At 39.1% G+C, this 25,142-nt stretch overlaps 1 protein-coding gene across 8 annotated transcripts in view; it reads left to right on the top strand.

Annotated features, from left to right (window-relative positions):
* zc3h11a (zinc finger CCCH-type containing 11A) overlaps positions 1 to 24,800 on the top strand; it is a 68,332-nt gene extending 43,532 nt beyond the window's left edge. For 6 of the 8 annotated variants that reach the window (XM_012970664.3, XM_004910686.4, XM_004910688.4 and 3 more), the window contains 7 exons: positions 6,626 to 6,691; positions 16,662 to 17,330; positions 18,358 to 18,413; positions 18,494 to 18,677; positions 18,835 to 18,995; positions 22,972 to 23,036; positions 23,819 to 24,800. In XM_012970664.3, the coding sequence (XP_012826118.1) occupies positions 6,626 to 6,691; positions 16,662 to 17,330; positions 18,358 to 18,413; positions 18,494 to 18,677; positions 18,835 to 18,995; positions 22,972 to 23,036; positions 23,819 to 24,047 (1,430 nt within the window). In that variant the 3' untranslated portion in view covers positions 24,048 to 24,800. The remainder of the gene's footprint in view (positions 1 to 6,625; positions 6,692 to 16,661; positions 17,331 to 18,357; positions 18,414 to 18,493; positions 18,678 to 18,834; positions 18,996 to 22,971; positions 23,037 to 23,818) is intronic. The other 2 variants (XM_004910689.4, XM_004910687.4) reach the window with 1 other exon arrangement.
* The last annotated feature ends 342 nt before the right edge of the window (positions 24,801 to 25,142 follow it).

Raw genomic sequence — 25,142 nt, 5'->3', positions numbered from 1 at the left:
TGGCCCGTGTACTGTCACCAACATATAATTTGCCACAAGTGCACTTCAAAATGTATACAACAAAATTAGGCTGTCAATTTATATAGTCAGTCATTCTGAACAGATGGCTAGTGTTTGGATGGGCACAAGCTCTCACTCTGTATCACAGAATTACAATTGGTACACCTCTCACACATATACATACCCTTTTGTTCCACTCAGCCAAGTTCCCCTGGCTTCTCTGTTGTTTCTCCAGGGCATGTGCCAAATGATCATTTAGATTTGTGACACGTTTATAGGCCATGATAGGGGGTTCAGTTACCTACACCTTATATCAGTCTGTAAGAAATGCCAGTGTTTCATTAAGATATTTTAACAGATCGTGACTGTAAGGAAAGGAACTTTGCTGAGTGGAACAAAGGGAATGAATATGTGTGGGAGGTGTACCAATTGTAATTTTGTTATACGGCGTGAGAGCTTTGCCCATCCAAAAACTGGCCATCAGATCAGAATGACTGACAATATAAACTGACAGTCTGATTTTGTTGTATACATTTGGAAGTGCGCTTGTGGCAAATTATATGCTGGTGAAAGTGCACGGGCCTTAACAAAACTGATAGATGAACATCGAGGTGATATCAGACTTGGTAAAGTGATGTCACCAGTTGCTAGGCATTTCTTAGCTGTGATACATCAGGTGAGAATTAGAGAATAGAGAATTACTTCTTAAACAATAAGAATTAAAGTGGTTTTTAAGTTGGACACTGGAGTACCAAGGGGAATGAAAGAAGAACTCTCTCTTTTTGAAATGGGTTTTGTAGGCTACAGGTAGCTCTTCTTATATAAACTATGACCTCTGCTTGTTTGAATATATTTGGGAAATGTTTTTATTTCTGATTTATTGTTTATAATATATTTGTACAGTACACATATTGGGTGAACTGCTGTGATCAGCAACTTTTTAAGTTGGTAAATGGGAATTTTTCATCACTGAATATTGATGTATTTGTGATATTTTTGTACTCATACTAACCTTTTATTGACACTATTGCACTTTGGATATTTATTATGATAATATGAGGGTATCTAATATCTGTTGTCATTTGAGATTTACCTTTAGTAAACATATCATATGTTCAACCATGGGAATGAATACCTCTTTTTAAAAAAAAAAAAAAAATATATATATATATTCCTCCTGATAATTAAATGTATTATTTTGTGTTATAAATGTTTTGATCCCAATTTTTGGAATTAGATACACTGTGTATTGTTAATATTATTGGTGTTTGTCAGTTTTTTAAGCTTATTCCAAGTTGATTTGTGTAGTATCTTTGTGTGGCACCTATGTTATGAGCTCATTAGAAAGTATGCATTCCTTTTTACTTTGAAATGCGACCGTTCTCACAATTTTTACGCACGTCTTTGATGCTGATTCTGGCATAAATGAAGTGAAAGAAGGGATGTCACTTGCCTTTTTCACATGCTTGCAGTACCAAACAAGGCATGTCTTATGGGTATTTAAACATACACAGAATGCCTGCACATCAGAATTCCCTTGACAAAGGACTTGATTTCAAAACATTGGGGATTTCACAATCCATACATGTCTGCTTTTTCTGCTTCACTGTGTTTAGGCCAATTGGTGGTATGTATATTATGCATTGAAACTGTGAACATCTATTATATAAAGGGCATTATATGTTGAACATACTATCTGCCGTTCTTTTCTCTGATGTTTAAATAGGTGTGCATTGAGCAATTGAATGATTTGTATTAAAGAAAGTGCTGCCTGTCATGAATGATGTAAAACAAATCTTATAAATCTGTAAACACTGTACACCTGCCCTGCTAATTGAAATATCCCTAATTACCTGTTTTAACTGTGCTTGACACTGTAATCCTCAACTTTCTAATTAGAAGTGGTGGCGGTAGATTCTGCGGAGGTTTTACTTCAACACAATTTGCCTTTTGGGCAGCAGTAAAATGCTTTAGTTTTATCAGATCATGTCATGTTTCTAAAAATAATTTACTTCTCTAGGGGCAAGATGGATTCTAGATGGTTACACAGCACTAAAGCTCCTGCATCAGCCATGGTTTCATTAAGGGTGAAGTCACACAGAGCTAATAGTAGCAGCTACTTGTTGCGGCTACTAAAATAGGCAATGCTGATCATTTAATGATAACTGTCTCTACGTTTGTTTTAGCAGAGGCAATTCTCTGTATTGTCTAGGGCAGGGTATTTTCTGGGCCTTAGTAGCCGTGAAAAAGTAGCTGCTACTAGTAGCTCAGTGTATCTTCACCTTAAAAACCTAGGAAGAAAACAAATATTGGCAAACAAGGCTTTGCAAGAAACTACTGAAATTGATCTTTTATTTGCACCAAAGAAAGTCCTAGGTACAATCAAAAATAGCGCCAGATAAGAAGAGACTGCGGGCGAGAGATACAAGCAGCCCACAGGAACATTTAAATTTAAGAGAGCAACAATTATACTGACATAAGAACCTGTCTGAAAAGTCTCCCCCAAAGAACTGAAATAAGATCTGTGTTGCAGTAAATAACAGTCACATAGAGAGAGGAGACTTGAGATCTCAGGAAGAACTGGGTTACTGTGGTGGGTGACGAGCAGAGGTAATATAAAATAATCTGGTTAAAGGAGAAGGAAAGTCATTTTGGTATTTTATTACCAATAGATTTGCCACATTAGTGCCTTTTAGAATACTATATTTATTATGCAGAAAGCATTATCATACCTGAGTGAGGAGCCCTAGAAGCTTTCTCTGTTTAAGACAGCAGCCATTTTAAGTAGCTTCTTGCTACAGCTCTAACCATTGTAGCTCAGATCACACATTCCTAAGGGTTGGTGGGGGGTGAATTTTTTGAATTCTTATAGGAGGGGGGAGCAGGAGATAGGAGAGAGCTGCACAGACTCTGGCCCTGGGAATTAAGGAAGTCTGGAAGGAAGTCTGTTACCCAAGAACATGTTTACAAAAAAGGAGACAAGAAATCCTGTGTTTCTTTTGAGAGAGGACTCAGTGCAGCTTTTCTGTGAGTGCTTATGGCTGTATTTACATAGACCATTCTGATAAAGCTTTCTTAGTTTTTACCTTTCCTTCTCCTTTAAATGTGCACAAATCTTACAGCATCTTTTAAAACCAGGTGCTCATATAGAGGATCTTGGCAAATACAATACCCATCCATCCAAATCTATTTTGCAACTTGAACTAAAAGTGGCACTTTTAATTTTAATTACTTTAAATTTTTAATAGTATTTTGCAAAGAGAACCAGAAACAGAAATTTAAATGGACAGATTTTACTTTACTTTAATGGACAGAGTAACAAAACCAAATAATATACCACCGAAATAATGTATTTGATGTATTCTTTGCCTTTCATGATTTAAAACAAGGAGGACATTTTTAAGCAAGGGAAGTAAGCAACATCTCATATGAGGAGGCAGTACTTCTCTGTTTTAAATATATTTTAATGGTGTGTTCTAAAAAAAAACAAAAAAAACCCCTAAAACCTAAACATACTGCACAAACAAGGAATCCAGTTTAAATGTGGGTAGCTTTGGTGAAATGGACAACAAATTGAATTAAGAACTCCCTGCAACATTATCAACTTGTTGGACAGAATTACATTGGGAAAAAAAACTGGATAGGACAAATTCCTTGGAAATTCTTCACCTGCCCACAGAATAATTCTGGCAAACTCCCTCTAGGAACAGGGAAACACCACCTTCATTTATAGGGATACTGTCATGGGAAAACATTTTTTTTTTTTTTTTTTTCAAAACACAGTTAATAGGGCAGAATGCTGCATTAAATTGTTATTTATTTATTTATTTTTTAAATAGGCAGATTTTTATTTATATAATTTTGGAATTTTACATGTGGTTAGCTATATTCTTCATTTTCCAGGGTGCTACAGCCATGTGACCTGTGCTTTGATAATTTCAGTCACACTTTACTGCTGAGCTGCAAGTTGGAGTGATATCACCCTACTCCCAGCAGCCGATCAGCAGAACAATGGGAAGGTAGCAAGATAGCAGCTCCCAGTAGATATCAGAATAGCACTCAATAGTAAGAAATCCAAGTCCAGCTTGGGACTCCAGTTACATGGCAGTAGGAGAAGCAATAGGTTACCTGAAAACAGTTCTAAAGTGTAGCGCTGGCTCTTTCTGAAAGCTCAGACACAATGCATTGGCTTAGCATCAATATTACAGCTAAAAAATACATGTTCAAGAATAACATTTTAAATGGTGAGTGAATGTTTTAATTTAAATATAAAAGTATACTATAATATTCATGGCAGTATCCCTTTAAATACAGAGGAGAGACTGAAGCTCTTAATACACCTGTTAAAGACATGGATTGTGCTTAACTGATGTTTATAGCCTATAATACATTCACTTATTGCCTTACTAAATGGAAAGGTATCATGCAAAATTTTTAGAATGAATCTTAAAAATTGCTTGACCTGGGGATTTTTTCATAATTTGGTTTTTCATCCAAACTCTGCTTAAGAAAAATGTTATCATGAAATAAACCCAACATGGTTGCTTTGCCACCAATATAGATTTAGCAGCTTAGTTACCCTCAAGTACAAGGTACTGTGTGTGCCATAAAAAGCTGGGGGGGACCCACCTGGCCGGTTATGATGCTGGAGGCCACACTGTTCTTTTTGCGAGACTCTGGGGGCCACATGGATCCTGTTGTAAAACTCTGGGGACACATGGCCTATCATGCAATACTGGGAGCCACACTCTGGCTGTTGTGAAATGCTTAGGGCCCTATTGCTTGGAAAACACTGGGGGCCTACACAATGTCTGCTGTGAAATATTTAGGGCCACACTGTGTATGTTGCAAGAGGCTGGGAGGCTATGCTGTCTATCATCAATCACTGGAGTGGAGGCTCTGCTGTAGCTGCCACTGTGCCTTTTATGAAACACTGTGCTCTGGGGACACCTGGCCTATCATGAAATACTGGGAGCCACACTGTGCCTGTCATGAAAATCTTAGGGCCACACTGCCTGTTGTAAAACAATGGGTGGTGGGGGTGTTTACACTGTGCCTGTTGTGAAATGTTTAGGGTCACACTGTGTCTGTCATGAGATTCTGGCGGACACGCAATGCATGACTTTAACACTGCTTGTCGTTAAAGGCTGGGGGTTACACGGTGTTTGTCATGAAATTCTGGGGGGACTATACTGTGCCTGTCATGAAACACTGGGGGCCCCACTGTGCCTGTCATGAAACACTGGTGGGGCCACACTGCTTGTGATGAAACCCGGAGGGGGAGCGGTCACAGTGTCTGTCTTGAAGACACGTGGGCCTCTCGGCTCCTTTATGCATCTATTGAATATCATAAGTACATTGAGAAAGTGCACTATTATAAGGCACTATGTAAAAGTTTTTCTGTTTTCTTTGTCACAAATCATACAAAACCCTGGTTGCATTAAAGTGTACACCCTCTAAACTAATACTTAATTGAGGAACCTTTTGATTTTATTACAGCATTCAGTCTTTTTTTTGGTAAGGGTCGAACAGTCTGTCATCTGGAATTGGCAAATTTGCCCACTGCTCTTTGCAAAAATTTTTAGATCTGTCAAATTGCAAGGACATCTCCTGTCCACAGCTCTCTTTAAGTCACCCCACAGATTTTCAGTTGGATTAAGGTATTCTAGAACACTGATTCTTTTTTGTGCTTTGTTGATTTAAATGTATGCTTTGGGTTGTTGTCATGCTGAAAGGTGAAGAACAGCTCATTGTTAGACCTGATCCTTGTCTTCCACCTTCTTGTGTCACCATGCCTGTTTCCTTCCAGAAAGATGCACTGGTTGGTTGCACCTTGGGTGGTAGACACGCAGATTTGCCTCGAGTGCTGAAATTCCATGGTCCACCTCTGTACCTGTATATTTTCTCCAGCTAGCTCTTGGGTAAAATGACAGTGTTCTAACAATGAATGTCTGAATAAAATGGTGCAACATATTGATAGATTACCAAAAATATACACCTCTAAACAGTATGTTAAATGGAAGCTTAATTCACTGCGTGGTAATGCATAGTTATATAGGGTTGAAAAAAGAGTCCATCAAGTTTAAGTAAAAAAATGCACTGGTCCATTGAAAAGAGTATTGCACTGCCATTTCTTTTTCCCAAGAAAGTATAAATGTACCGCTCAAACAGTAGGGAAAAAATAGAGATTAAATACATTTTGGGTTCCATAACATTTTGGCACCACCAAAATAACAACCCAGGAAATAACCACTTTCTTCTACTTTAATGCCACAAACCATATATTTCTGAAGAGTTTTCTTATATTTTTTTAAGAATCAAACTGTATTTGGAAATATGATAACTTATCGCAACAAAATGTCAGAAATTCAAATAGGGACACCTGCTATTGACAGGTTTTAGGTGGAGACTTTTCCAGTGTCAAAAACCCCAATCCCCAAAATTCGCAGGTTAGTAAATGCCCCCCCTTGGACAACTGCATCCCAGGGGCCACCTGTTCTTCTTTGCTTGTAGGGGAAGGGGAACAGAAGCACTGTCACTGTGTCACTAAATGGGTTAAATAAATTGAAGCTTAGCACTATTATTATTCGTGGGACCTAACTGCTATTTTCTTTTTTTTTTTTAGTTCGGATTCCCCGGCCTTTAAAGGAGCGATTGGGTTTGCCCACAGAACAGAACAGTACAGAAACAGGTATATGCATTTTAATACTTAATAGAAACATAGGTATTCAACTGCACAGCCTTACTGCTCCCAAGCACGGTGCATCAATCCCCAATGGCTCACTGCTTAGCCTTTTGGTATATTGGCTTGAAATAAAATATTTTTATTTCAAGCCACTGCACACAACATGTTTCAGGCAACTTAATGCCCTTTCTCAAGTCATTTGAGTCTAGCGATGACAGCCCCCTGGGCAACGAGCCAGGGGGGCTGTCATGTGGGTCCTGCGACGCGATAGACAGGTAAGGTGTTTTTGTTTTTGCACTTACACACACGCACTTACATACATTTAAACACACTTGCATACATTTACACACACTTACAGCACAACATTTAGCAGTTTTTTGGGGTTTTTTTTTTTTTTTTTTCCCCATTTTTCACACTTATATACACTCATATATACACACACACCGTCACACAACTTTTACACATGCACACACATTTATACACAAACACTTTGTTGTTGTTTTTTTTATTTCATTTTACCACTTTGTTTTTAGTTTCTTTTACCTAAAAACTGTTTATTTTGACAGGGTGACTATTGGATCAGATATTCTGACCACTAATTACACTGTCGTGTGACTTTTTGTTGTTTCGCTGATTTGCACAATTTTTGTGGTTTTATCGCATTTTTATCCCTGTATAAGTGTTCCTAATCTGTTTTTAGCATAGCTTTGCCATGTGTAACTTTGGTGTACAAAAATAACTTTACCTATTTTGAATTCATCAGAATGTGTATTTTCCAAAAATATATGGTTTTCTGGGGGTCTCTGTATAGTTATGGCACATAATACGCTGACAGGGGGTTCTGCAAAAGCTGAGTTGGCAGGCGAGAAATCCATATGCGCTATTTTCATTTTGGGGTCAGTACATACCGCAGACTTTGGTATATCTATGCATATTGGGCATCAAACTGTTCAGTAGACCTTAGGTGTTCCTATTTGGGGTGATTTGCCTTTATCTGGTCTTTATCAAGAAATTGTGAGAGATAAATGCAGCAAATTGCAACATTTTTATGCGATTTTATAAAATGTCATAAAAATCTGCAAACTTAGGAAAACTTTACAGCTTGGTAAAAAATGTTTACCCATTATAGATTCGGGGGAATGTGTACTTTCCAAAAATATATGGCTTTCTCGGGTGAGTGTACTTTTTTGTAGCATTATCCCACATAATGGATGTAAATGTGTTGATTTTGCAGGAGCTGAAATGATAGATCCTATGGGGGTATGTTCCCATTGGGGCCCCTACATGCCAAATATTTAGGTAAACCTATACATATTGGGCATCAAACTGTTCAGTGGACACCTGGTTTTCAAATTCAGGGTGTTTTATCTTGGTACCTAATGCTATGTGGGAGATAAAATGCTGCAAAATGGAAGCTTTGAGGGGATTTTTGGAAATGTCATCAAAATTGCTAAATTTAGAAAAGCTGTGCGGCTTGGTACTTTGGAGTAGAAAGACACGGGTACCCATTTTAGATGTGGGGGAATGTGTACTTTCCAAAAATATATGGCTTTCTGGGGTGAGCGTACTTTTTACTAGCTTTATCCCACATAAATGATGTAAATGTGTTGATTTTGCTGGAGCTGAAATAACAGAAATGAATGGGGCCCCTACATGCCACATACTTAGGTAAACCTATACATATTGGGCATCAAACTGTTCAGTGGACCCCTGGCGTTCATATTTAGGGTGTTTTATTTGGTTACTTTATGACCTGTAGGAGATACTATAGACTGGAAGCTTTGAAGCGATTTTTTAAAAATTTCACAAATTTTGATAAAAACCAATAACTTTAGGAAAGCATTGCGACTTGGTAGTTTGGAGTAGACAGACAGTTGTGCCTATTCTGAATTCCCCAGAATCTGTTCTTTCCAAAAATTTGGTAGTGTACTGCTGGGAGTTTTTGACCTATACAAGTGAGAAATCTCCACTATATATATTTGGTATTGGCATGTTCAGGAGACATGGGACTTTCCAAACCAGTTGTATATTCGTGCATAAAATAATTTTTGTTTCTAGTATGTGTGTTTATATTATAGAAACTTTTTTTTTCATTTTTAGACATTTAGAAGCCTATATCTTGTTACAGAATTGGAATTACACAAAGCTTAGGTTGTTCTGAAAAAAACAATATATTGTTTTCCTGGGTAAAAAAATGACTTTGGGTTACATGTTTATTTTTAAAAGGGCTTTTATTATACAACTTTTTATGTCTGGGTGACAGGTCCACTTTAAAGGAAATGTAACACAAAATTTGTACATTGAATATATCCTTTCTAAATACTTTTATTAGCAAATATACAATAGAGAGATTGCAATAGTATATGTGTTAAAAAAAAAAAAAAAAATTCTTTACCATAGACTTACTGAGCTCAGGCAGCACATCTCTCCCAAGTCTCGTAGCCTGCTTCTGTCCCGCTCCCCCTCCCTTTCCCAGTGCAGGCTCCTTGTAACAGACACGCAGATGCAGCGAAAGAGGAGAAAGGGTCTGTCACCTTTCCCTCTCTGTGCCAGATCACTAGTAGCCATTAATCACTTTAAAAAGGACTCAGAAAAATGCACTAAATCAACGTTCGGATTAAACCAGAAGTCTACCCATCACCGTATTGCCTTTTGAGCTTGGCCTAGTAAGTCAGTGGCAATGTAATTTATTAAAAAAAACACTTATGGGGGCGCATGCGCTCACGCATCCAAGATGGCCCCATAATAACTTAGCCCACACTGAAGCTCCTGCGAATCCCAGATATTAGCAATCCATAGCTAAAAAAACACCCACCGGGGAAACAAGTCTTTGGCAGATACCTTACCCATCATGGAGAAGCAAGTCCCCAGCAGAAAGACTCAATGGATTGCTACACGGTAAAGACTGCGACTACAGCAATGGCGGACCATGGCCTACCAAATGTTGCAGCGCAACCCTCACAAGATGCCACTACACAAGCGTCTACTCTACAGCAGCCAACTCCGGTTACAATAGATATTCTGGAGACGCAGCTAACACCACTCCATGATAAGCTTAAATCTACCATAAAGGATTCCATTACAGAGGCCACCAAAGAGCTATGGGAGCGAGTACAAAACCTAGATGATCCCAGAGAGCACTTGGAGACTGCAGCTGAGGAAATCACACAACACCTTTCTCTTTTTGAGGAGGAGAATAGAAACCTCAAAGAAGTTCAGCAACTCCGATATCAGCAAGAGGATATCGAATATAAAGAGTGAAGAACCTTAGGATCTGATGGATCCCGGAAGAGGTAGGCCCACCAGAATTAAATGCTGTTCCAATATCTTGTCCCAGAGCTAATGACTGAAAAACAACTTACCATCGCTCACACCAAACATCACAAACCATAAAACAGTCAATTCAAGACCTACTGAACCCTGCCACTCTTCCCAAATTCACCAGAAAAGCATTTTCCCATCTTAATGAGCCCATCACAGAAGAGGAACTGAAACAAATGCAAAAATTCCCCCCAAATACAAAAGACCATGACCCAGACGGCCTTACTTACCTATATTACAAAACATTCTACGATACATTAAGCCCTTATCTACTAGAGCAGCGGTTCTCTCCCTTTGGGTCTGGACCCCTTTCGGTGTTGAATGACCCTTTCAAAGGGGTCGCAAAAGACCATCGGAAAACACATATTTCCAATGGTCTTAGGAATAATTTAATGGTTGGGGGTCACCACTACATGAGGAACTGTATTAAAGGGTCGCGGCATTAGGAAGGTTCAGAACCACTGTTCTAGAGATAATGAATCAGACGCTACAGGGGGCAGCCTTACCCAGCTCAATGCTATTTTCACACATTAACTTAATTCTAAAGGAAGGCAAATACCCTCAGTCCTGCTCTAGCTATCGTCCAATAGCATTACTAAACACAGTATCAAGATACTTTGCAAAATATTAGCTAACCGATTAACTAATCTCCTGCCCACCCTGATCGATCAAGACCAGGTGGGATTCATAGCAGGAAGGCAGGCGGGAGACAACACAAGAAAAGTGATAGATCTGATAGATGTAGCTAATACGGCTAAAACCCCGCTTCTAGCCCTAAGTTTGGATGCAGAAAAGGCTTTTGACCACCTGAATTGGACATATATGAACACAATACTAGATCTAATGGGACTTAAGGGCCCTTTCTGCACAGCTATATCAGCCTTATATTCCCACCCAACTGCAGCTGTTAAAATAGAGGGAAGGCTATCCCAGCCCATAAAAATAACAAACGGGACAAGACAAGGCTGCCCCTAATATATGCCCTTACAATAGAACCATTAGCGATAGCAATTAGAAAATGGGAATTGTATACAAAGAAAAGGAATATAAAATATCTCTTTTTGCAGATGACATACTATTAACTCACAACCAATCATGCCTCTCCATACAAAGAAAACTACGCCCCTTCATAAATAAGACACTCAAAGATCTAGACAAATGGGATCCCTATACGCTATCTTAGGTAGAATTGCTTTAGTAAAGATGTTCACTCTCCCCAGGCTCCTCTACTATTTTGAGACATTACCGGTACAAGTCCCCCCCCCCCCCATACTCAAAATGATACAGAAAAGAATAACAAAGGGGGGCTCCAAAGAGCACAGAATTACTTGCAAAATTACGTTTTTAATTTCCCCCATCTCATGTGGGGGCCTGGGCGCCCTAGTATTATCTAGCAGCTCACCTACGCCAAGCTGCGGCATGATCAGACAGGGTCCAATGTGGGAAATGGCTGACTCTGGAAAATGGTTATGTACAGCCATACAATATTTCCTCCCTGCTGTGGAATACAAATATACCCCCAGACATAAAAGGAAAGCTCCTAAACTCCATAAAGCTGACCCTCTCAATATGGAAACAAAATGCAAGAATCCATTATAACCCTACACAGAAACCGTACGGTTTAACCCCAGTGTTCGGAAATCCATGCTTTCCTTCGGGTATTGCCAAATCTTACTCTGCACCATGGAAAAACCTTGGCTTAACACAACTCAGGGACTTCTACGATGCCAGAACTCGCAAACTATATAAATTTTAGGACCTCCAAACAAAATTCGGCATCACCGACATTCTGTCATATCAATATATTCAGATCCATCATTTTATGCAGCAATCAGGAGGTACCCAACTGCCACTGGAACTCTCCCCATTCAACTCCATTGTCATCACCCAAACCTCTAGAAGAGGTTTCATCTCCAGTATATACAGCTTATTTACTTCCCCTTCCGAGAAGGACTTTGTTAAGTACAACTATATGCTCAAATGCGAACAAATCATAGAAAAAGAACTACCACTTGCCACATGGAATAAGATATGGGATAACCTCAGGAAAGCCTCCGCTTGTGTTATACACAAGGAAACAATCTATAAAATCCTAATGCACTGGTACATGACCCCCATAAGGCTGCATGCCATATATCCAAACACACCCTCCACATGTTGGAGGCAATGCGGAGAAGGCGGCACAATAGATCATATATTCTGCAAGTGCCCTGCCATAAGAGGTTACTGGAAAATGGTATCAGCTCTCCTGGAACCACTATTGGGGAAAAATTTGCAGCTAGACCCTCTAACATTCCTATTGGGTCTCCTATTCCCAAAACTCAAAAACCATGTCCAGAATTTAGCTAATCTAATACTAACCGCAGCCAAAAGGCCACTTGTCCGGAATTGGAAGAAAACAGCCCCACCAACAAAAACAGAACTAGAAACTGCAATCTGGGACATACGCAGAATGGAATATATAACAGCTCTCCACCAATCCCAAACCATGAACTGGTGTACGCCATGGCCCTGTTCCACAAAATGAGCAGCCACCGCCTGTTCCTCTTTCTTTGTTTTAATGGCTGACTTGTTCTCCCTCGTCCTTTCACTACCATCATGCGGGTGCATGTTGGGCTACATAAGGATTAATAAGACAGAAAAAGGGGTTAATGGTGGCCCTACACAAGAGACAATGGGGCATCCCATACAATCTCTTGTGGTTTTTTGGGAGAATGTAAAAAACTGGAATCATAAGATGTTCAATTAACAGATATTGAACCAGTTTCTCATCAATTGCCTTCAGGTGAAATGCCTCCATAACTAAACATTATGTTTTGTGAATTATTTATCTGCTTCTGCTGCATGTTTTTTAAAACCTGGTTATTCTTCAAGGGACAAATATCAATATCAAATATCAAAATAGTGTGGATGCACCGAATCCCGGATTTGGTTCGGGATTCGGGCCGAATCCAGCCTTTTTTTGATTGATTTGGTTTCAGCCGAACCCACAGTCCCAGCTGAATCCTAATTCGCATAAATTAGCATATGCTAATTAGCATTCAGAGAAGGTTAAAATTCAGGGGGGGGGGATTTTTAGCTGCGCACACGGCAACTTTTAACCCTTCCCGATCCTGATTAGCATATGCTAATTAGGATTCGGCAGAATCCATCAGGGTGGGTTCAGGGGTTAAGCAGAACCCGAAAAAAGTGGGTTCGGTGCATCCCTACAAAACAGTAGTCCACTCAGAAGCTCTCTGTATTATCAGCTGTTCTTATCTAGAATTGATACCGGGCTGTAGATGGTGTAGAAAGGGTTATTTATACTCGGGGCTTCTTGGTGGACTGCTGGCATGTTTAATGCTGGGTTGTTTAGAGCTAGCCCTACCCATCGCACATATGTCCCTTAAAGCGGACCTGTCACCTTAAGAAATAATTCCAAAATGTTTTCTATTGTGGTTTTCAAGCAAAATAAACTTTACTTACACTATATAAATTATTTTAATCTTAGTTTCTTCAGCCTTGGAATTCACAATTGCAGCATGCAGGCAGGGGCCATTTTGTGGACACTGTTATCAAAGCAGGCATTGCATTCTGCCAATATCTTGTTTCTGTGCCAGTATGGGGGGACCTGATACCCATGTCCATGCACTGGTTACAGGAGGGGAGGGGAAATGTGAGCAGTGCAGCAACATCTAAAAAGTTCTGAATTGAAAGTGAAAGTAACTGTCTGCCACACCTCTATGCCTAAGGCATAGAGGCGGGGCAGGCAATATATGACTGACAGCTGGGATTTTTAAATGCTTTTATAATAGGTATGGATGTGGTAATAAAAAAATTATTTTGGGTTTCTTGTTTAATTTGAAAAGGGCTTTTATTATACAGCTTTTTATGTCTGGGTGACAGGTCCACTTTAAGGCTAAGGACCCACAAAGTGGTTCAGTCACCTGCAATAGATTTCTGCTATCGCAGAGCAATCAATTCATGGGTCCCCCACTGAATGCTTTAGAAGGCTGTGCAAAATTTGCTGCTTGAGGAGTCCTTTACTCGTTTTTGGTCATCCTTGAAATACAGGTATAGGACCCATTATCCAGAATGCTTGGGACCAAGGGTATTCCGGATAAGAGGTCTTTCCGTAATTTGGATCTCCATACCTTAAGTCTACAAAAAAATCAATAAAACATTAATAAAGGACAACTAAAGGTAAAAAAAAAAAGTACATCTCAAATTAATGGCAATTAGGAGAACATACACTTACTTATTCTTTATACTGTTCAGTGCTTTCTTCACAGTGCTCCTTCGTTTCTTTTAAAAGTTTCTTCTTGTAGTTCAAGTCATAGACAGGTTTTCTTTCTTGTTAAAGATAATTTAGGGCGCACGCCTGCGCATTGCTTTACTACTGCGCCCCATGCATGCGCAGTAGCCAGCGTTGTGTAGTCTCGTGGATTGATGACGCTCGGGTCACATGGCAGTCCTGAGCGTCATCATTGACCTCTCTGCCCCTCCTGTCAGCACACATCGGCAATCAAAGAAAGCTTCTGCTCAGGGCGTTACTATAGCAACGCCCTGAACAGAAGCGACGCTGGTTTTTCTCAGCACTGACACAGAGTGGGGGTGGATTTTAGAAGGAGCAGACAAGCAGCAATAGCAATGATGGATCACTAAAAGAACATGCGCCTGCAACCCTGGTTTGTTTATATTATACACTGAAAGAGCGTGGTTGCAATGACGTCAAGGGGTCACTAGGGGGTGCATGCGCAGTACAGAGCATGAGATCTGAGAAGTGACACGATCAAAGTAAAATGGCGGCCGCAAAGTGTGAATAGGAGCCGATATTCCCTACCTTGCTGCACTAATTTAGTAATGTGGAAAAATAAAGCGGCGTTTCAGGAGGCGGGGGGGTAAGGAACATTTTAACATAATGTTTAGCAGATGGCTTTCTTTCTTCTTTAATTAAACCCAATAGGATTGTTTTGCATCCAATAAGGATTAATTATATCTTAGTTGGGATCTATTACACGGTACTGTTTATTTCTACAAAGAAAAAGGAAATCAGTTTAAAAATTCTGAATTATTTGATTAAAATGGAGTCAGTGGGAGACGGGCTTTCTGGATAACGGGTTTCCGTATAAGTGATCCCATACCTGTAGTTTCAACCAAGATTTATTCTATAATTTTATGTATAGATTCCAAACTTTTTTACTCATTAGAGCATACCTTAGGTTCTCTTTACATTTTTCTTGTAAGCCCTATTTGAAAGTTTGCTCCAAACTTAAATTGTGCCTTTTGGTCGGGAGTGATAATGTCTGCACTATATGAAATAAGTTTTATAAACTGCTGCATATATCAAGTACAGTTGTTAGGTACTTTAGAGCAGTGCTGTCCAACTTCTGTTGTACCGAGGGCCGGAATTTTTCCGACGTACATGGTGGAGGGCCGATAATGGAAGCCAGTTTTGACCACTCCCCTTTTTGAAACTGCACCCACTTGAAACCACACCCATGTTATCACATGACCATACCCATATTAATGGTTGTAGTACAGCAAAAACCTGCCATACTCTGCCTGCCCTACCCTGCCTGTGTGTGCCATACTCTGCCTGCCCTACCCTGTCTGTGTGTGCCATACTCTGCCTTCCCTACCCTGCCTGTGTGTGCCATACTCTGCCTTCCCTACCCTGCCTGTGTGCCATACTTTCACTGTGTGTGCCATTCTTGGCTGGTTTGTGCCATACTTGGCCTGTGTGTGCCATACTCTGCCTGCCCTACCCTGCCTGTGTGTGCCATACTCTGCCTTCCCTACCCTGCCTGCGTGTGCCATACTTTCACTGTGTTTGCCATTTTTGGCTGGTTTGTGCCATACTTGGCCTGTGTGTGCCATACTCTGCCTTCCCTACCCTGCCTGTGTGTGCCATACTCTGCTTGCCCTATGATGCCTGTGTGTATGGCACACACAGGCAGCCTACAGTGACACAATGCTGGCACTGCTCCTACAGTCTGCACAATAACTATATATTAAAAAAACTTTTTAATTGAAGTACCACCTCAGTATATGTTCTTTTTGTAGTGTGCAGGGATTATTTGTGGGTTTCTACTGCTCCTGAGGTGTGAACAGGGGAACAATGTGGGTGATTACAGCCTGAGCCTGAGGTGTGAACACTGCAGGGGGTGAACAATGCAGAGATTAAAAGGTGTGAACAACACAGGGGATTACATATTTAAACAATACAGCCTGATTACAGCCTGAATCTGAGGTGAGAACCATGCAGGGGGGCAGTTAATCACAGTACTGATACCACTTAGAGCTTACAGAAGAGTAAGCCATCAAAGCAGCCAGACAGGTGGGGGGCCACACAGAGGGGGGTCGCGGGCCGCCAGTTGGACAGCACTGCTTTAGAGTATACAGGTATTAATGCCTGAAGATATCCATTGTGGAATTTCTAAAGATTATTTAAAGTGCACTTCCCCAAATATAAGTAAGTATCTGGGTCCTCAGTTAACCTCAGTGAGAAGCGATAGGTCCCTAATTTTCATTATAGATACTACAGGACAGCCACATGACCTTTTCAAGTACCCTGATGCCTTGAATTTGTGTAGACAAAATAATGCATATCCAACATAAATGAATATTAGTGTTATTGACTCTAATATCATAACGAATCTGTCTTTTTTTTCAGAAAAGGCTGCCAGACCAGCTCCTGAAATTCATATTAAAACACTACAAGAGATTCGTCAGGAAAAAGCCAACCAGAAACAACAGCAGAGATCTAAAGTCTTGCCTTGCAAAAGCAATGAGACTTTAAATGCAGAAACAGAAGTTGCATCTAAGTCCAGTATGCACATTAAGACATTTTCTGAAATACATGCAGAGAAAAGGCAAAGACAGCTGAAAGCATTGACACTTGAAAGCCAAGAGGAAAAAAAACACAAGCTTGAGAGTCATAGTGATGAGATACACAAGAATGGTCAGGGTGCCAAGAGACCAAGGACTGAAGAGCAACAAGGGGAAACTGAAATGGAAGAAAAGCCATTAGAGACCACACTGACTGAGAATGTCGGAAATCAAAAGGAGATGAAGTCAGAAGAAAAAGGGAATTATGTCACTGATCCAGGTAACCAAAAAAAAGAACATTTGGTTCAATCCCCATTGTGTGGCAGTGCGAAGGAAGCAAAAGGCAGATCACAATCCATAGAACAAGTGCGAGTCAAAACTCTAGAGGAGATTAGGCGTGAGAAGGCCCTGAGACTGCAGCAAGGCAGTAAGCAGGAAAAAACACAAAGTGAGGAGTCCCAGCTACAACCACTATCCAGTCGTAAGCGGATTCTACGAATCCTCAATCCAGTAGGTAAGATACTTGGCACTACTAAAGCCCTGTACTGGGTTGTAAAATTGTGTGTAAAAAATAAATGCCTGGGTATTTTTCCTTAATATGGATTGCCATAACTTAAAGGAGAACTAAACCCTAAAAGTAAGTATGCTGAATGTTATATACTGAAGTTACCGTGCAGGCCTACAGTTTCAGAAACTGTATAACAGTAATGAATCAGGTCTTCAAAATTATGCACAGGGGGACACCATTTTTGGATTTTGTTAGGAGTGTCTGTGACACTGCACATGCTCAGTGTGCTCTTGGCAGCTAAGCTTAGGGGTTGTCACAAATTATCAAGCAGGTTTGTCTGTCATATAAGCTTGATGGTACAGGGGTGATTATTAAATTAAATTGTTTCTAAACTGCCATGTAATGTACAGGTATATCTTAATTAATTACTAATCAGCTTTATATCGTGACCTTTATATTCTGTATATGTAGTATATTGTGAGTTGGCCCCTAAGCTCAGTAACTGATACCAGCAAAGAACATGCACTGTGAATCAGCAGAAAAGATGATGGGGAACTACTGGGGTCAACATTGAGGCACAGATCTTACCTGCTAAATGGCTTTGGTTGCCCTGGGCTTGGACAGAACCCCAAGGCCTAATGTGCAGAACTTCTAGCCTGTAAGATTTTGTTTAAAAAATCTAATAGGATTGTTTCCCCACCAGTATGGATTTATGCTTGCATACCTATATATTACAGAGAAAAATAAATAATACAAATTAGAATGAATTGCTTAAACTGGATTCCTTGATATACGGTCTACACATAATTCAGAGCATTTTGGATATCAGGTTTCAAAATAAGAGAACCCATACCTGTATGGTACAGGTAAGCAAGGTTGGATGGCTTTTTAACAAGCGAGACAATAAACGGTTATTGAGAACAGCTTTTATTACAAAGTTAATTCAGGGGATGGTCATCTTTAAGTCAGGAAGAATTATTTTGCCCCCCACATTACAAGTTACTGAATGTAACTGTGATTTACTTAATTGCAGGCAACAGAGAAAAAATGGAGAGTGCAACAGAATCAAATTCAGGCAATTCTTTGAAGGTGAGAATAATCGTTGTCTTGTGTTACCTGTTTACTTTTTATTCATACACTGCCTAAAAACTGTTTCTTGTAATATCCAGGTAACATGTGTCAAGCCATCCCTAGAGAGTCTGAAGGAGGAGATGAACAACTCATGTTCACATCTCCTACAATCACAGGCTTTAAACAAAACAAGTATTACATCTAGTCTGGAGGTATCCAGTGCTGGATACTCAAAACAACCTGGGACAGCTTTAGAGCAAAATCATGAAAGCAAAACAAAAGGTAAAATATATATTTGTAGTGACATTATATTAAATTGAAATTTATAGATACCTAAGTTCTAATAGATTTTAAATTCTTTCAAACAGTGGTGGGCAAGGTGATTTGAAATGTGTTTTGGTATTCAAACAAGTATAAATGATTTATGATCTTATTACAGAAAAGCCAAAAGTGAATGTTGAACCACATGTGGTTAGAAAACATTTGCCAAGCAAAAGCACAATAAAAAGGAAAGTTCAAGAAATCCCTGCTGTTGCTGCTGTTCGGCCCCTTAGTCCTGCAGCCATGTCTATTGCAGAGCAGGATTCTACAGTCTCCATGGTAAGTGCTCTTTTTGCTCTTTACAGATTTTTTTTCTCTATACAGTAGTCATGAGTTATGTATGCAGTTGTAATAAATGAGATTTTAAAAAATATGTTCCGAGATAAAAAAAAAAAAAAAAGAAGAAGAGATAAAGGATTAAAGTTTAAGGAAGTTCAAAAGTGACCAAACTTTAACTTGGGTGGACATTGTGGTGGAGTGGGTGAATATTTGGGGCCGTTTAAGTAATGAACAACTTTCTAAATCCAGTAATTGTCAAAGCACTGGCCATTTTAGTTTTAACAAGAGCTTTCTTTTGCTGGTTCCAAAATAATCAGTTTATCCAGTCAAAGTCAATTATTCAATATTATATTATAATAATTATATTGTGTTATAATTATTAAAGTGGCAACATATTTTACATCACTGTACAATAAATGAGTGTAAGCCTTAAACGAACATAATGTAAAAAAAAAAAAAATACAACCAATAACTGATGCTAACCATACAACATTCTAAACACAGGATTGGAGGAGATTGATGCAAGAATGATTTATGATCACCACTTGAGATAAGCCCCATTTTAAGTTTGACCTGCTATCTGAAAATAGTGTAAATATTATTCTTTTCCAAGTGTATGAAAATACCTTGTAATGCAGAAGAATAAACTATAAAAAAAAAACTGAAAAATTACTAGGAATATGATTATTACAATATACTAAAAGTTAACTTAAAGTTGAACTACCCCTTTAAGGGCCATTCAGGTTTCATAGAAAGGAGGGAACTAGCAAATGGATATAATTCAGCCAAAGTTAATAGATTTAAGAATTTCCCATTTAGGAAGCTAATTAATTTTTGTGTTCATCATCTACCTTTTGTTAGATACTTAGAGTACTCCACTTTTTAACAATATTGTGTCTAGCTTCTAAAAAGCTGATCGTTATTAGCTTTGCATTTTTTTATATCTCCACACATTGTCAATTCAAAACTTACTCTAGTCCATATCTAATATGTGTATAAGTATCAGATTATAAACATGAATCCAAAATACTACTGGACAAGTACACATGTTTTATGGATCCAAATTGAGAGCAAATCAGTGGGCACTGAGAGTTAAGCTGGCTATACATGTACCATTAAAATCTTACTAAATGGGGATGGTGTATGGAGGCTGATCATATATATGAATATGGGTTGGGTCTGGAATTGGGCATGTTTAAAAATCTAATTACTGCTGCAGTCTAACTAGTTTTGTAATTCTCTGAGAAAGCAGCAACCTGCTTGAAATGCATCTGATATTTTCAAGAAAGTGTGTGTGTCACACCTTGTAAATGTCAAGTTTTAGGCACATTCCTTTATTTAAGGTAGTTAAACTCATGAATTCAACTTGGTCTTTATTAATCCAGTGGGGTGGATAAAGATATATGTTTTGGCTAAGCTAATAGAAAGTATTATTATATTGTTGTTTAGTATGTATATAGGGCGGTAGTTACAACCATCTGTATTATCACTAGCTAGTTGCAGGATTGTGGAAGTTTTATCTAGGGCTGTGAAAAGTAGTTGTAAAAAGCCCCCTTATTACCAGGTTTGCAAATAACCTGTCAGGCCTTACTTGACAACAAACCACTTCAAGCCCCCCTCTAAAACACAGAAATAAATTGAGAACCTCTATCAGAAATAATTTCCATTGGGTATCAATGGAGACAAAAGATATGAAGGATAGAGTTGAGAGAGTTCCACTGCTGACAGGAGCCTGCATAAGGGAAATGATATGCACCATCTTACAAAAGCGGTCGATTACCACCCAGATCACAGTGTTTCCTTTACAGGGAGGCAATTCAGCAATCCATGGCTAAGTAGATCCACAGACAAGGGAGGAGATGTAGGGGTTGTAGCAGACCATATGGTGAGAAGTGGCTTGGTTTGGAAGAAGCATAGAACAGAGCAAGAAGCAACAACTCTTTTACGTCTTTCCACATAGAAGGCCACCAAACCAGTCGATTTAGTAGATCCAAAGTTTTTTTTACCCCTGGATGAGCGTCTTGTTTAGAACTGTGGGTGTGCTGTAGAATGGAGTGACGAAGCTCAGGAGGAACATAAGCAGTGCCAATAGGAGTGTCAGGAGGTGCAGAGGACTGAGCTGATTGAACCTGATAAGCAAACTGTGGTACCAGAGAAGTGATTATCCTGCCAGGGAGAATAATAGAATTATTATCTTAACAACGACGATCCTCAGGAGTGAAGCTTCTGGAGAGGTTATCTCCCTTTTTATTCCTGGAGCCAGAGCGATAAAAACAAAATTAAACTGGGAGAAGAAAACCTGCTGAGGCCTGAATATATTCTAGATTATTATGGTCTGTAAGGATAGTAATGGGAAGCCGTGCGCCTTCAAGAAGGTGTAGCCACCCCTCTAAAGCTAACTTGACAGTGAGTAACTCTGTTTCCAATGTTGTGGACTTAATTGACTTTAGAATAGGGTGTGGAGGATCCCTGTGTCTCTTGTTAACTCAGTATGACGCTGCGGGAAAGAGGAATTGTAGTTAACCATACTCCAAATATAAACAGTATCATTATCATACTCACACTTGTCCCTTAGGAACTTCTCTCTCGGCATTCTTTATTACAAATTCATATAAATTCAGATTCAGGTTAAGCGCATCACGTGACTCTGTACCTATATAGGTACGTGCATTCTGCTGTAAATCAATTACTTCCTTTTGCAAACATTCCAGTTCTTTCTTATCATATGTTTGGATAAGCTCCATAAGTCTTCTAGAACAATCTGATAACAGAAGATTCCATACCAAGTCACATGGCGCATCAGTAAAAGGGGAACTTTTTAATCCTTATGCCCCGTGATATACAATTATATTTCAAATAGTTCTCCAGAGAGGACACATCCCACCTAGACGTACCTCCCTTTTCATCTTGCGCTCCAGATTCCGAAATAGATTATGTTCATATTAGAATCTTCCAAGATATAGTCACAAAAGACGTCTCAGAAAAAACAGCCTCCGTTTGTCGAGTGTGCTGCTGATCAGCCATCCTGGCAGTACTTCCAGTTCCTCCTAACTAAAAAAAAAACACGTACATGTGCACATACAATCTAAAAAAAATGACTGTACTTTGGCTGAAATATGTTGAATTATCGATGCAGGAGAAATAGGTGCAAAATATGTCAGTACCTTAAAGTTTCCAATACATTTATTAGTACACAGATGGGCAAAAAGTATAATATAAAACAATATTTTAATTGCCTATCCAAGGGGGTAGTGTATTAAATACCATGTTCCTGTGGCTCCCAATATGTGGGTAAAACTATTGAATGTTCCTACGTGTATTTTGGAAGAGGCATTCTGGATATACAGTATAACCTGCATTCCCTGGAGCTTCAGGGGGAATAGGGAATGGGAATTATCCTGTTTCTATTAAGACTGTATAAACATAGGTATTTGCCTCTTTCTTCTTGCTCTAATGTAAGATACTGTATATACTCGAGTATAAGCCTAGTTTTTCAGCACCCAAAATGTGCTGAAAAAGTCACCTTCGGCTTATACTCGAGTCGGGGGCCATGGGTCCCTCCAAACTAGCACCCTCTGTCCTTTGTGTGCAAATTAGGCCACCCGCAACCAGACCCTCCAGTGTGCTGGCCCAGTCGCAATACTTATTTCCCCTTACGTGTCCTCCGGGACTGAGTCTGCTGCCAGTTTGCCAATACACAATGAGTGTGGGGTAGTACTCAAATTGTTTTTGTTGACCCTCTTCTCCACTTACAGAGCTACTTTACTGTTTTCCTTTGAAATAAATATAAAAACAAATACCCCACTGATGTCTCAATTAATGTAATGTTATCTGTATTTATTTTGATTATTATAACTTAGTAGTAGCTGCTGCTTATATTAGGATCGGCTTATACTTGAGTATATACGGTATGCTGTGTTACTTTTCTTCTTGTATATTGAACCAATCCTTAGCCTGTCCTAACTCTATTTTACAGGTTCCTGCAAATGAGGCATCTCTCTTAGTGGAGCATCTAGTGGCGTCCAAGCCTCTTAATGAAAGGTACAGTGCTTATACATGAGAAAAAAAATGTGGAGACTGAAACGGATTACTGATTCATGTTTACTGTTTAACAAAATAGCCTAGGCTTTGTTTTTTATTCATAGACATAACTGTACTGGTTGGGGTCAGAGAGAAGTAAAATATCATGCATTGTTAGTGTTCAGAAGTAGGCATTACTATAATTTTACTGCGGTCCAAACTGGTTGGTGTACAAAAAGAAGACAGCTAGGGAACACAGGTAATTTATATGGACTAATTATTTCCTGTAGTCTATGATCTATTTCAGTATTATCCAACTTCTGTGGTGCCGGAATTTTTCTGACCTACGTGTTGAAGACATACCCATATATGGCTCTTCCTCCCCTTTGGATAACACAGCAACACTTAGCACATAATTTAACCCCCTAACAACTATTTGCAATTGCTAAACTCCCGGAACAAACTGCTGCCAGGTTCATCTCCCACAGGCAGAGTATGGCGGGCAGAGTATGGCGCACACACAGGCAGCATAGAGCAGAGCAGGCAAAGTAGGAAAGGAGACAGGGAAAACTATAATGTCTCTGTAAGTAACTGATCGTGACCACTCCAACATGAACAGTTTGTACTGTACTACGTATAGTGACACAATGCCGCCACTGCTTTTTTTTTTTTTTTATACAATTAAAGTATATTACTCTGTTATAAAAAGTAATGTAAGAAGGGCAGATTATATCTGTAATAATATATTCACATAAACATTTTTTCTACTCTAAAAAGTGTTTTTGTACTATTTTGTCTTGCAGTGAGCTTGCTACACCTGAGCCATATGTACCTCATACTGCACAGACTCATGCAAAATCCCGCAGAACGAGCACTACATCAGCAGGAAAACCGAATTTAGCTACAGAGGATGACTTTGACAAACTTATCTGGGAGATCTCAGAGGGGAAATTGGAGGCTGAAATTGATCTTGATCCAAGTAAAGATGAGGATGATCTTCTGTTAGAGCTATCAGAGATGATTGACAGTTGAGAGCAAATGGGAGAGGCATAAATCCAGGGTCTGCCCTTGAAGTAAGAACAATTCCTGATTTAGTTGCCACCCATTGCTTTTATGAACCCTAAAACTGACCTAGGCTAAAAGAAGCCAGTAATATGGTTAGTTGACTTAAGAAGAACATGTGCATTGTATATGCCTTGTGGCAGCTACCTTTCCTGCCATGCCACTCTCTGTGCTGTTTCATCTGAAATCCAGACCTGTAGGCCCCAGTGAAAAGCCTTGTGTTACCATTGCTTTGGTCTAATACAAAAGTCCATTTTTTTTTGTATGTTAGAGAATGACCTCCCTTCTTTATATTTTATTTTATCATGATTACATTAGAGCCAAACTTAATTGTAATGTAAACTTTTTGACTGCCTTCCCTTCACTTTAATATGTTAAATAAAGAGAATTGGTGGAGAAGATTTACTGGATTAGACTCAAGTTTCCTGCTTACAGACCAATAAAGACCTGGATTGGATTAGATGAAAAGTCAAAATGTTGTTGAATGCTTTTGAAGTAGAAGTCTCAATCAGCCTGTTTTGTGTTGTGCATATTCACGCAATCTTTTTGTGTATAACCTCCAAATACTTCCCTCATATAACACCATTGTACAATTTGTTTTAACTCCATTTTGCCGAAGAAGGAGCATTGTTTTAACTGTATGGATTAAAAGTTTTGATACTGATTGTGTTATCCATAAATACAAATAAATTGCAGCAACTGTGCAGGTTCTGTGACTGTTAGTGGAAACGTGTACTTCTTTTTGTTGTATTTTGGATAGAGCCTCAGGTCTATATACACAAAATAATGTTGAATATAGTAACATAGTAAGTTAGGTTGAAAAAAAGACGTAAGTCCATCACGTTCAACCATAATGCCTATATAACCTGCCTAACTTCTAGTTGATCCAGAGGAAGGCAAAAAACCCCATCTGAATATGAGGGCACAGCTTCAGGTGGCTGACAATGGAACTATACTATATTTTTATATATATATATATATAATATATACTATACACATTACCCCAACACTCCATTATAAAGCTTCAAGAGAAAATTGAAAACCAATTTTGCACACACTGAAGGA

This window comes from Xenopus tropicalis, chromosome 2 (genome assembly GCF_000004195.4).
Source record: "Xenopus tropicalis strain Nigerian chromosome 2, UCB_Xtro_10.0, whole genome shotgun sequence".
NCBI lineage: Eukaryota > Metazoa > Chordata > Amphibia > Anura > Pipidae > Xenopus > Xenopus tropicalis.
This window is presented reverse-complemented; position numbering and strand designations above follow the sequence as displayed.